The sequence below is a fragment of the Diplotaxodon limnothrissa genome, linkage group LG3 (assembly GCF_057381915.1).
Source record: "Diplotaxodon limnothrissa isolate DT_005_m linkage group LG3, D_limnothrissa_male_GT1.1, whole genome shotgun sequence".
In the NCBI taxonomy this organism is placed as follows: domain Eukaryota; kingdom Metazoa; phylum Chordata; class Actinopteri; order Cichliformes; family Cichlidae; genus Diplotaxodon; species Diplotaxodon limnothrissa.
In genome coordinates, this window is record NC_140598.1 from 39035759 (window position 1) to 39048706 (window position 12948).

At 43.2% G+C, this 12948-nt stretch overlaps 1 protein-coding gene across 1 annotated transcript in view; it reads right to left on the reverse strand.

The window, feature by feature from the left end:
* The window catches only part of LOC146635809 (protein NLRC3-like), a 31648-nt gene extending 19148 nt beyond the window's left edge, over window positions 1-12500 (reverse strand). Inside the window, exons 1-2 of the mRNA XM_085348222.1 lie at window positions 12403-12500; window positions 12220-12318 (exon numbers count right to left, since the gene is read on the reverse strand). Of these exons, the coding sequence (XP_085204348.1) occupies window positions 12220-12318; window positions 12403-12491 (188 nt within the window). The 5' untranslated portion in view covers window positions 12492-12500. The remainder of the gene's footprint in view (window positions 1-12219; window positions 12319-12402) is intronic.
* Window positions 12501-12948: the final 448 nt, after the last annotated feature.

Below are 12948 nucleotides of genomic sequence, written 5' to 3' on the forward strand. Positions count from 1 at the left end.
AAAGTTTATTCATGCAGGCCTATATGACAGAGAATGTGCATCTTCTTTTTGTTTTGCATAATTTAATTTATATTTAATTGTGTTGTGGTTTGCAGTGTTTTGTTGTTTCACTTTAAATTGATTTAAAAGGAAAAAGCTGAAAATTTAAATAGTTAAGAGTTGAAATGTAAATACTTGGTTTTTCTATTATAATATTTATTTATTACATTTTATGTGGAGTGAATAAATAAAAGTACATTTACGGTGGCCCCTAGAGTTAAAGCACGTACCAACTCAAAAAAATGTACGATCTCCAAAACACGTAAAAAAACAACAGAAGTGTTCCAGGATGCTAGGGGCATTGTTGAGGTCTTGTTTCCTAGTGGCTACACAAGTCAGGAAGTACCAAAGACTGGAATTGGTGTGTGGTAGTAACAAGTATTTGCGACCAAATTGGTCGCACTCTAGAGCCCTGCTACCACACACCAAATCCGGTTGTTGGTACTTCCTGGCTTGTGAAGATACTAGGTAAAAAAAGCTCAACACTGCCGGAGCACTTCTGTGTGTTTTGTACGTGTTTTGGAGTTTTTACGTGTTTTGGAGTTTTTACGTGTTTTGGAGTTTGTACGTGCTTTGGTGTTTGTACGTGCTTTGGTGTTTGTACGTGCTTTGGTGTTTGTACGTGCTTTGGGGTTTTTACGTGTTTTGGAATTTGTACGTGTTTAGTCTCAAGGGGCCAACGTAAATATATGTCTGTGAAGGTTCTCAGTCATCCAGGTCATCATAGTCTAAGGAGCTTGGAAAGAAAAGCGTCTGGACTTCTTTGAGTTGCTTGAAGACGTTTCACCTTTCATCCAAGAAGCTTCTTCAGTTCTAAGGGTCAATAGTGGAGACTCCCAGATTTAAACCTAGTGGGAGTTTCCCCCCAAAGAGGGACAAAGGACCCCCTGATGATCCTCTACCTAATCACATGAGCCAAGGTGTGAAAGCGGGTGTGGGTCCTAATCAGCCAGGGATTCAGGTGAGCTCATTGTGAAACCTGGCCCCACCCTATCATGTGATTTCCTGAGGTCAGATGGCCCAGGATGTGCGTGGGCGTTAAGGCATCTGGGAAGGGATCTCAAAACTGGATTATAGATGGCAGAGAGTTGGTGTCGTAAACCACCGCCTCTGTTCAAAGATGGTCGCTCACAGTGGACATAGATGGCTTCTTTCACTCCTCTTTCAAACCATCTGTCCTCTCTGTCCAAAATGTGAACGTTGGCATCCTTGAAAGAGTGACCTTTGACCTTTAGATGCAGATGGACAGCTGAGTCTTGTCCCGTGGAGGTGGCTCTTCTATGTTGTGCCATGCGCTTGTGAAGTAGCTGTTTGGTCTCTCTGATGTAGAGGTCTGGGCATTCCTCGCTGCACTGTACAGCATACACCACATTACTAAGTTTGTGTTTAGGAGTTTTGTCTTTCGGGTGAACCTTAGTGTTCTCCTTTTTTTTTAAAAAAAGAATCGATAAGAGAATCGATAAAGAATCGAATCATTAAACAGAATCGAAAATGGAATCGGAATCATGAAAATCTTATCAATACCCATCCCTACCCGGGTGTCACGGAGCCACAGATGACCAAAACAGACGTGGAGACGGTCATTCATTGAGGACCTTAAAGCGGTTGAGCTTTCATGGGACAAGGCGGAAGATTTAGCTGTAAACTGAGCTCGTTGGCGATTCCTTGCTGCCCAATGCACCATTCAGCTCAGGAGGAACTAAGTCTAAAGTAAGTAAACATTTACTATGCAGATGACATATGTCACATGTCTAGCTTTGGTCCATTAAATATACAGTATCTCAGAATTGAATTCAAAGATAAAGTTAATATCCAAAGAGAAATCAAGAAAAAGCATGGGTAGATTACATAATTGGTTGTTGCATTAATATTTTACAGAGAAATATTTGAAGTTGGGATTTTTCAGGGTCCAATCTTGCCCATTTGAGAGATATCTAAAAAAATATATATCCGCCAAAGATCTGAATATTATATACATCTCATATTATATATCTTCTGAAAACTATTATTCAGAGTTTAATTCAATTCAATTCAATTCAATTTTATTTATATAGCGCCAAATCACAACAAAAGTCGCCTCAAGGTGCTTCATAGATACAGAGAAAAACCCAACAATCATATGACCCCCTATGAGCAAGCACTTTGGCGACAGTGGGAAGGAAAAACTCCCTTTTAACAGGAAGAAACCTCCGGCAGAACCAGGCTCAGGGAGGGGCGGCCATCTGCTGCAACCGGTTGGGGTGAGAGAAGGAAGACAGGATAAAGACATGCTGTGGAAGAGAGACAGAGGTTAATAACAGATATGATTCAATGCAGAGAGGTCTATTAATACATAGTGAGTGAGAAAGGTGACTGGAAAGGAAAAACTCAATGCATCATGGGAATCCCCCGGCAGCCTACATCTATTGCAGCATAACTAAGGGAGGATTCAGGGTCACCTGGTCCAGCCCTAACTATATGCTTTAGCAAAAAGGAAAGTTTTAAGCCTAATCTTAAAAGTAGAGATAGTGTCTGTCTCCCGAATCCAAACTGGAAGCTGGTTCCACAGAAGAGGGGCCTGAAAACTGAAGGCTCTCCCTCCCATTCTACTTTTAAATACTCTAGGAACAACAAGTAGGCCTGCAGAGCAAGAGCGAAGTGCTCTAATAGGGTGATATGGTACTACAAGGTCATTAAGATAAGATGGGGCCTGATTATTTAAGACCTTGTATGTGAGGAGCAGGATTTTGAATTCAATTCTGGATTTAACAGGAAGCCAATGAAGGGAAGCCAAAACAGGAGAAATATGCTCTCTCTTTCTAGTCCCTGTCAGGACTCTTGCTGCAGCATTTTGGATTAGTTGAAGGCTTTTCAGCGAGTTTTTTGGACATCCTGATAATAATGAATTACAGTAGTCCAGCCTGGAAGTAATAAATGCATGAACTAGTTTTTCAGCGTCACTCTGAGACAGGATATTTCTAATTTTAGAGATGTTGCGCAAATGGAAGAAAGCAGTCTTACATATTTGTTTAATATGTGCGTTGAAGGACATGTCCTAGTCAAAAATGACTCCAAGGTTCCTCACCGCATTACTGGAGGCCAAGGTAATGCCATCCAGAGTAAGAATCTGGTTAGATACCATATTTCTAAGATTTTCAGGGCCGAGTACAATAACCTCAGTTTTATCTGAATTAAGAAGCAGAAAGTTAGCGGCCATCCAGGTCTTTATGTCTTTAAGACATTCCTGCAGTTTAACTAATTGGTGTGTGTCATCTGGCTTCATGGACAGATAGAGCTGGGTGTAGGGATGGGTATCGTTTAGGTTTTATCCGATACCGGTGCCAAATCGGTACTTTTGAAACGGTGCCGGTGCTCAAACGGTGCTCAAACCGGTGCTTAAAGAATGGAGAACACAAAATTGGTCCAAAAACCTCTCATGTTCAGCTGTTTTTTGTAAAAATATAACAATGTTAGCCTTTTCTGCAGCTATGGGGCATATATGGTATCACTCTTGGCTGGAAGCAGTGCTTAAACAATGGAAAAAACACAAACTTTGTCCTAAACCTCTCATGTTTAACTGTTTTCCACTTTTTCTTTGGTCATTTTAGCCTTTTTAGCCAGGGTGAAGGGAGTATCTGCCATCAAACAAGAGGACAGCATGTAGCTATGATGATGTTTGCTAGTTCACCTTACATGCATTAATGTAATAACGTGGTTAGCCTACTCAACGTAAATTAGCTACTCACGCAGAAAAGAACGGCTGCTGCTGCCACCATCATCCGTCATCATTTCTGCTACACTGGCAGGGCTAGGGGCCAGGACTCTCCTCTTCGTGTTGTTGGGGGGATGTTGCATAACAGGCAACCCACCCGCAGTAGATGTGCTCGGTGTGAGGTCTCGCAGCAAGCTATCAAATACGGCGCATTTCTGGGCTTTTAAAAAAAACGCTACGCGTCGCCAGGTGTTTCATCGGATTTGAGGTGTTACCTCCTTTGACAGTATCACAGTATCAGCTTAAAGCACTTGTTGCAGGCTGCTGAGTTTGCATATTTTGCTATGAAGTACAGCCAGACTTTTGACCGCTTCGCCTTGGACATTTTTAATCTGTAGCTCTGCTCTAACAGAACGTAAGTACCTGGCCCCGCCTACGATCCTCGGAAACGTAAAATGATTGGCTAGAATCTAAAGTGTATCACAGCTCAGGAAAAAAAAGCACCGAAATAAAGCACCGAAATGTGCGCTGCTTTTCGGTCTGGTTACTACCGTTTATGTCAGAACCGGTGCCATCATGGCACCGGACACCGGTACCCATCCCTAGCTGGGTGTCATCAGCATAGCAGTGAAAATGTATGCTATGTCTTCTAATGATACTGCCTAAGGGAAGCATGTATAATGTAAACAGAATTGGTCCTAGCACTGAACCCTGTGGAACTCCATAATTAACCTCAGTGTGTGAAGAGGACTCTCCATTTACATGCACAAACTGGAGTCTATTAGATAGATATGATACAAACCACTGCAGCGCAGTACCTGTAATACCTACAGCATGTTCTAATGCAATATTGTCCATTTACTGAGAAATCTCAAAAGTGTGTCCATCAAAAATTCAGAGCACATTCTTCCAGATGCTCTCTGTATCTGTGATTCATGCAAAGGTATTACTGCCTTGGATATTTTATTCCTAAAAATATTTGTACAGTTTATAATCTCATCTACGAAAATCAAAGTCAAAAATGGAACTCAAACTCAAAGTCAAAGAAAAGATAAATGTATAAAATTAAAAAGCAATGAGGAATCACTGGAGGACAGTGCAGGGGAGACTACAACAATAAATACAAGAGGTAATGAGGAAAAAGGGAACAGGAGTGCAACATTTTTGAAACGACTCGTGAAAAATGAGAGAAGTAAACTGAATAACAAACACACGTGACAACAGGTTACCAAAATAAAACAGGAAATACCTATACAAACCGATCGAGACTTGAAATGAGATGACAGACCACTGGGCAAAATACAATTGATGGAAAAGTATTCCTAACAAAATCATTACAATAAAATTTATAATGGGATAGCTCTTTCCATGGGGATTCCATGGGGACTGAGGACACAAACATTTAAAACAATGTAAAGCAGTCAGTGTACAACTTGTATAACAGTGTAAATTTTTGTCCCCTCAAAATAACTCAACATACAGCCATTAATATCTAAACTATTGGCAACAAATTTGATTACACCTCTCAGTGAAAATGTCCAAACTGCCCGAAGTGTCAATATTTCGTGCCTTAACTCTGTGGGGCATGGAGTTCACTAGAGCTCCACAGCGTGCCACTGGAATCCTTTTCCACCCCTCCATGATTACAGCATAGAGCTGGTGGATGTTAGAGACCTTGTGCTCCTCCATCTTCCGTTTGAGCATACCCCACAAATGCTCAATAGGGTTTAACTCTGGAAACATGTTTGGCCAGTCAAGTACCTTTACCCTCCGCTTTTCTAGCAAGGCACTGGTCTTTTCAGAGGTGTGTTTAGGGTCATTATCATGTTGGAATCCTGTCCTGTGGCCCAGTTTCTGAAGGGAGGGGATCATGCTCTGCTTCAGTATGTCACAGTACGTTAGCATTCACGTTTCCCTCGATGAACTGTAGTTCCCCAATCCCGGGATGAACTGTAGCTCCGCAATGCCAGCAGCACTCATGCACTCTCAAACAATGACATCCCACCACCATGCATGGCTGTAGGCACGACACATCTGTCTTTGTACTCCTCACCTGGTTGCTGCCACACACCCCTGACACCATCTGAGCCAAATAAGTTTATCTGGGTCTCATCAGACCATAGGTAATCCATGTCCTTAATCTGCTTGTCTTCAACAAACTGTTTGAGGGCGTTCTTGTGCATTATCTTTAGAAGAGGCTTCCTTCTGGGATGACAGCCATGTGATGCAGTGTGCGGTGTATGGTCTGAGCACTGAGAGGCTGACCCTCCACAACTCCGGTGGACTCACTTTTGTTGCCAGTGGTTAAGACGTTAATGGCTGTGTGATGAGTTATTTTGAGGGGACAGCAAAAGGTGACACTGTTATACAAGCTGTACACTGACTACTTTACATTGTATCTTCTCTTTGGCTCTTGACGAAGGCGGTCACACTTTTCTCCTCTCCCTTTCCCTTATCTTCCCTGCTTGGCTTCTTGTGTCCTTGCATAGTCTCGTCTACTTTTCTGCTCTTGCTCTGGAACACTCTCTCACAGTCTGTTCTCTAAAACCTAAAAGAGGAATCATGGATTTGATCAACTGGTCCCTGAATGCAATTGACACCCTTTTCTCAACGAGAACTCTGGGCTCGGGTGAGCCTGAGTGCTGAAGATATCTACCTATTCGGAACCATGATAACAGGTTCTGGCTGATCGGAGCTGGCTTGGCCCTGGCTTATCGAAGATTAAAGAAAGCAGAATCGGTTGTTCATAACTGCACAAGGCCGCACGCTGGGATTGAAGCGATGGCATGAGTTGTGACTTCTCAAAATAGGCTCATTGAATGCAGCATGGATAAGCTCGAGGCTGCCGTGAACACTCAAACTAAGATTTCTAAGCAAAAATTGGATAACATCTCAGAGAACCTCACGGCTCTCCAACGGGAGATTGAGAGACCAGTGTCGGACTGCTAGATTGGCTGTGAAATTGACATGCAGTCGTTTGCACTAAAGGAAAATTCAGTATCGTTTCATGCGGCTACCATATCGGCCCCAGCTGTGGTGTCAAGGCTGGAGCTGAACATCACCCTGATAACGACTGTGTTTAGACTGTTCCTCTCCCTACGCAAGACCACCTGGGTTGGCTAGAAGACTGTTTACTTAGCCTGGCAGGGCAAAGGAAACTCTCTCAGCTAAACTCAGAAGACACGCATGCGTACACATACACTGATACACACTCATGCCCCCTCCCTTTCCAAACGCCTTCGATGCTTGTCCCCTCCCGGGGAAGATGGTGGTCGACTGGACCAGCGCAGACATGCCGTAGTACCGGATGTGCTGTCTATACCGGCTCTCTCTTACCCTTTACCTATCCCTGTTGCTTGTCTTGTGTTTCTATGGTGTACTGACAGTCATGTGCTTTTTGTGCTGAGGTGTTTTTTCTGTTATCAAACTGTTCTCCCACTAGGAGCTCAGTCTGAGTGGAGTTTTTTTTCTCCTCCTCTTACCCCATGTTAAGTATTTTCATTGTTTTTTTCCTATCAGCCGACCTCTCTCCCCAATGTGATGTTTGTGTAAAGTTGGTCAGAAGGTTCCTTTGTAAGTGCGTATGCGCCATTAGCGTGCTGCCTGCTGTGACCTAATTTCCTTCGGGATTAATAAAGTATTTCTGATTCTGATCAAAGTGTCATATTTTCAGTGTTTCCCCATATTTACAAAAATGTGAGGGTCTTTGTGAGATACTGTAGATGTAAATCAGCTGACCTTACATCCACACAGGCTGAAATTGAGATGTTCACTAGTGATGTGCGATACCACTGATTTCCTTTCCGATCTGATACCAAGTAATATTCAGGGTGGTATCGACGATACTGATCCGATACCGATACTTTGTACAAAAACTTATTTTATTTATTGTATCTCAAATTATAGCATCATAATGATTGCAGGACATCAGATTACTTGTTCTTATCACTTAATAATGCAGAGTTCATCATATAGAAATAAAAAAACTGAAGTTGTGGCTATCTGAACTCCTTGCCTGCCTCCAGCACTAAAGGACTCCGTGAGAGACGTCTGTCTCGCCCTAGCAGCACCTGTCCCTCTCCTCCTCTTCAGTTCGCCTCAACATACGCTCGTCATATTCTGTGATATGATTTACTCTGAGGTGTTTGACAAGGTTAGTGATGTTGCCATCACTAACGGCGGCAGCTACTTACACTCAACAAAAATATAAACGCAACACCTTTGTTACTGCTCCCATTCCCCATGGGATGGACGTAGAGACCTAAAATTCATTCCAGATACACAATATAACCATCCCTCCCAAACAGTGGTCACAAATCAGTCCAAATGTGTGGTAGTGGGCACATCTGCTATATTGAGATAATCCATCCCACCTCACAGGTGTGCCACATCAGGATGCTGATCTGACATCATGAGTAGTGCACAGGTGTACCTCAGACTGCCCACAACAAAAGGCCACCCTGGAATGTGCAGTTTTGTCTCACAGCAAAATGCCACAGATGCCACAAGCAATGAGGGAGCATGCAATTGGCATGCTGACAGCAGGAATGTCAACCAGATCTGTCGACCGTGCATTGAATGTTCATTTCTCAACCATAAGCCGTCTCCACAGGCGTTTCAGAGAATATGGCAGCACATCCAACCGGCCTCACAACCGCAGACCTTGTGTAACCACACCAGCCCAGGACCTCCACATCCAGCAGGTTCACCTCCAAGATCGTCTGAGACCAGCCACCCAGACAGCTGCTGGAACAATTGGTTTGCACAACCAAACAATTTCTGCACCAACTGTCAGAAACCGTCTCAGGGACGCTCAACTGCATGCCCGTCGTCCTCATCGGGGTCTTGACCTGACTCCAGCTCGTCACCGTAACAGACTTGTGTGGGCAAATGCTCACATTCGATGGCGTCTGGCACGTTGGAGAGGTGTGCGCTTCACGGATGAATCATGGTTCACATTGTTCAGGGCAGATGGCAGCTGAGAATGTCCCAGTTCTTGCATGGCCAGCATACTCACCGGACATGTCACCCATTGAGCATGTTCGGGATGTGCTTGACCGGCGTATACGACAGCGTGTACCAATTCCCACGAATATCCAACAACCTCGCACAGCCATTGAAGTGGAGTGGACCAACATTCCACAGGCCACAATTGACAATCTGATAGACTCCATGCGACGATGTGTTGCACTGCATGAGGCAAATGGTGGTCACACCAGATACTGACCGGTTCTGGGTCCCCAGACCCCCAATAGCGCAAAAAACTGCACATTCCAGGGTGGCCTTTTGTTGTGGGCAGTCTGAGGTACACCTGTGCACTACTCATGATGTCAGATCAGCATCCTGATGTGGCACACCTGTGAGGTGGGATGGATTATCTCAATATAGCAGATGTGCCCACTAACACACTTTTGGACTGATTTGTGACCACTGTTTGGGAGGGATGGTTATATTGTGTATCTGGAATGAATTTTAGGTCTCTACGTCCATCCCATGGGGAATGGGAGCAGTAACAAAGGTGTTGCGTTTATATTTTTGTTGAGTGTACTTTTAATATTACTCTTATTTCTCTTTCTGGGTCGCAAAAAACCTTTTAACATATTTTCAGGTGAGAATGTAGCTGTGTAAACTTCAAATATCTGAGCCAACTGACACATCGTTTTCAATCCCCCGCGGGCTTTCGCTACTCAGGTTAAACATGATATATAAGTCACTTTGATAACTTAAAAATGTTATTGTTTGGCTTTTTCAGTGTTTTATTTGTTCGTGAGCAAATCGGTTTGGCTGATATTAAAATTATTAGATTAGATTAAATTAAATTTAACTTTATTAATCCATCGGGTGGGTTCCTCCAGGGTTTTCACAAAGCTGAATAAACATCAAACAGAAAACTAATTAAACAGAAGAGTTTACGCCAGTGCCCGGTTATATTTTAGATAGCAAGGAGCAGACGGCAGAGTTTCACTCCACCGATGGAGCCTGTGACGTACTACCCGGTAGGGCTGGGCGATATATCGAGTTTTTTAAAAATATCGATATATTTTCATACGAGATATAAGATGTGGCAATATCGTTTATATCGATATAGTCTATGTTACGTTATAATTATACTTGTGGAGCCGCAGGTTTGCCTCTCTTTCGTCCACTTTTGTCTCTACGCAACGTTACTCTGCCTCGCCTCTCCTTCACTGAACACAACTCCGCCTCCCCCATAGCTTCACCTGCAGGCAATGACAAGATGAAAGCGGAAAATCTCCGTTAGCGAGTTACCGCGGATGGCCCCGTGCGTGGGGCTGGACGGCGTCAACGTGTTAGCGAGCTAACCACGCTAACGAGCTAACCGCGCTAACGACATGCAGCCAGGAGGGGCTGCACGGCCTAAAATCCTTTCATTTTCTCAAAACTCGACAGTGCGCCTTATGTATGAATTCTGGTTGTGCTTACTGACCGCGAACCGATTTTATGTGGTACACAGCGCTCAGCAATCTGTCAACAAAAGTTTTAATATGACTTTGCTAAGCTACGGAGCTGCACGGCTTGATGTCGGAGGATTACGGCTACCGGGGAGGAGCCTCGCGGAGTGATACGTACTGTGTGTGTATAAGGACCACAAATGGCACTTGTTCAGAGACGTGGTGCAGCTGTGAAATCTGTCTCTTTGTTATTACGCTCAGCGTCTATTAGTTTACATTTTGACTGCACAATTGTGAGCTTTTTGTTATGCACAAAAACAACATTGTTTTCTTTTATTTATGGACCATGATTATTTAATAAATGCTGATAATTTATTTTTGAGTAATTTCTTCATGTACATCTACGCTGTATGTAAATAAAAGTGCCCATGTGACATCTGGGACACAGTGTGACTAAGAACTCTCTTTTTGTTCTTAACTTATGGCTTTAAAAAAAAAAAAATCGAGATATATATCTTATATCGCCATCCAGCTAAAAAATATCGAGATATGAATTTTGGGTCATATCGCCCAGCCCTACTACCCGGCTTTCTTTAGACCACGAAGGCCGGGTCCTCAGGTGGAAGCAGCCTCTGAATTTGGACACCCCCGCTGTTTCCGGGCCGGCCAATAATAATGGTGATATTTAGCATATTTTATCCGATAAATAAACCCTGTAAAATGTACAGAAATGCCCCCCCCCCCAAACAGCCCTCTTGAATGTCTCCCTAGTATGGCCACAACACCTCACTCTTGGAGCACTTTTTTGCCACATGTATAGCAAACCACGTCTCAGCTGTTTGTGGAGGTAAAATACATCCGCACAATTACGCTCAGCCATTGTTGTGAGTGCGCGCCAGGGGGCGGCCAGACATTTATACAGCCGTATTTCACACATGACTATGAAAGGCGGAAGAGGAAGTAGTTCCTTTGAATGTAGACAATCCGGATGTTATAGTTTCTTTCCACTGTGTTCCTGTTAATGATAAACTACAAATTTACGCTAAATTACTAAAATATCGATATTTTAATTTGAGAATTGATTCTAGAACATAAATGATTGGTATCGGAGGAATCGATATTTCAGGATCACTAATGTTCACTCTACAACAGTGTGGAAGTTCCTCCCTACACTGTGTTTGAAGCAAAGCACAAAGGAGACACCTGGTGGAGCAGCTGGAATCCTGCAGGCACTCAGCCTCTTCACTACAGAAAAACTACAGAAACACCTCCTACAACATCCATTCATCCATTCTTTACACCAGGGGTCCCCAATCCCAGTCCACGAGGGCTGGTGTCCCTGCAGGTTTTAGATGTCCTTGATCCATCACAGCTGATTTAAATGGATAAATTACCTTCTCAACATGTCTTGAAGTTCTTCAGAGGCCTGGGAATGAACTAATCATATGATTCAGGTGTGTTGACACAGGGTGAGATCTAAAACCTGCAGGACACCGGCCCTCGTGGACTGGGATTGGGGACCCCTGCTTTACACACTGACTGCTGTGTTTGTGGAAACACTCCAACACACACTACTTCACATATGAACATAGAAATGTGTGTGAAAAAGAGCTGAGCTGACTTTAAACATGATGGAGGATTTATTCACAAACACTGAGTCACAACAACATTTACACACATTACCTCTTTGCAGGGGAATACACGCCAGATATAAACTCAACACATTTCTTTGAGTGGTGTTTAAATACAAAGCAAACTTTGTTTTTATTCTTAAAGTTATTAATATTTGTGATTTGAAGCATTTTCTCATCTAATAAACCTTGTTTTGTATTCACCCCTTTGGGGGACATCAACAAAGATGCCTTTCAGTTGGTTACTTACTGCTTTAGTTCATGTTATAATTTTACATGTTTCGCTTCCTGTTTGCTGAAGTGGATCTTCAGTTGTTCAGTAACCAAAGGCTTGTTTTTAAGAGACAGTTTAAATGGGACTGAGGGAATGATGTGTTTGCAAGGCAGTTTATATCCAACAACATCAAGCAGTTAAATCAAAGAGTTCATGTTACTAACAGCTCACCTCTCTGCAGCAGAGGGTTGTTCTTTGAATTCAATCAAGCGTTTTTTAGACCGGTCACTCTGTAAGGACACAGAGCTGGGTGGAGGTCCAGGTTGGTTCCTGTGAATAGTGATGGAGCAGTGATGTGAGTGCTGAGCTGTGACATGGAGAAGAGTCATGGACAGTTAGAGATGGCCATCTCACCTCTGAGCTTTGGTCTGGCTCTCATGTTCCCCACACAGAGTGGTTTTAGAGGGAGGGACTCCCTCCTCTCTGTCCTCACACTGATCCATGCTGCTCAATTCACATCAGCTCACACACACTTTCTACCTTCACCTGCAGAGGAAACACAAATCATTCATGTGCATTCATGAACTCAGTAGAGTTAAAAGCTTCACACTAATTATCTCTAAGTTCATGATTAATGTGAAAGCCAACTAGAGCTGTTACTAAATATCACTGAATCGCTGAATACAGTGTCATCAGTCTGAAAATATTCAGTTTAGTGTTAAGAGGAAACAAATAAAGCAATTAAATTGTCAAAGCAAATATTTGCTTCAAAGCACAAATTATTCTCATAAAGACAAACTGTTAAAGGAGGAAACAAAGCAAACTTACAGTTTCTTCAAACACACACCAACAACAAGCTCCACTCCACTCCTGGAAACTAAACACGGACACACCAGTGAGCTGTTGCCTGGAAGGAGGCGGGGACAGGGGAGCGGAGCTCAGCAGAAGCAGCAGTCACCT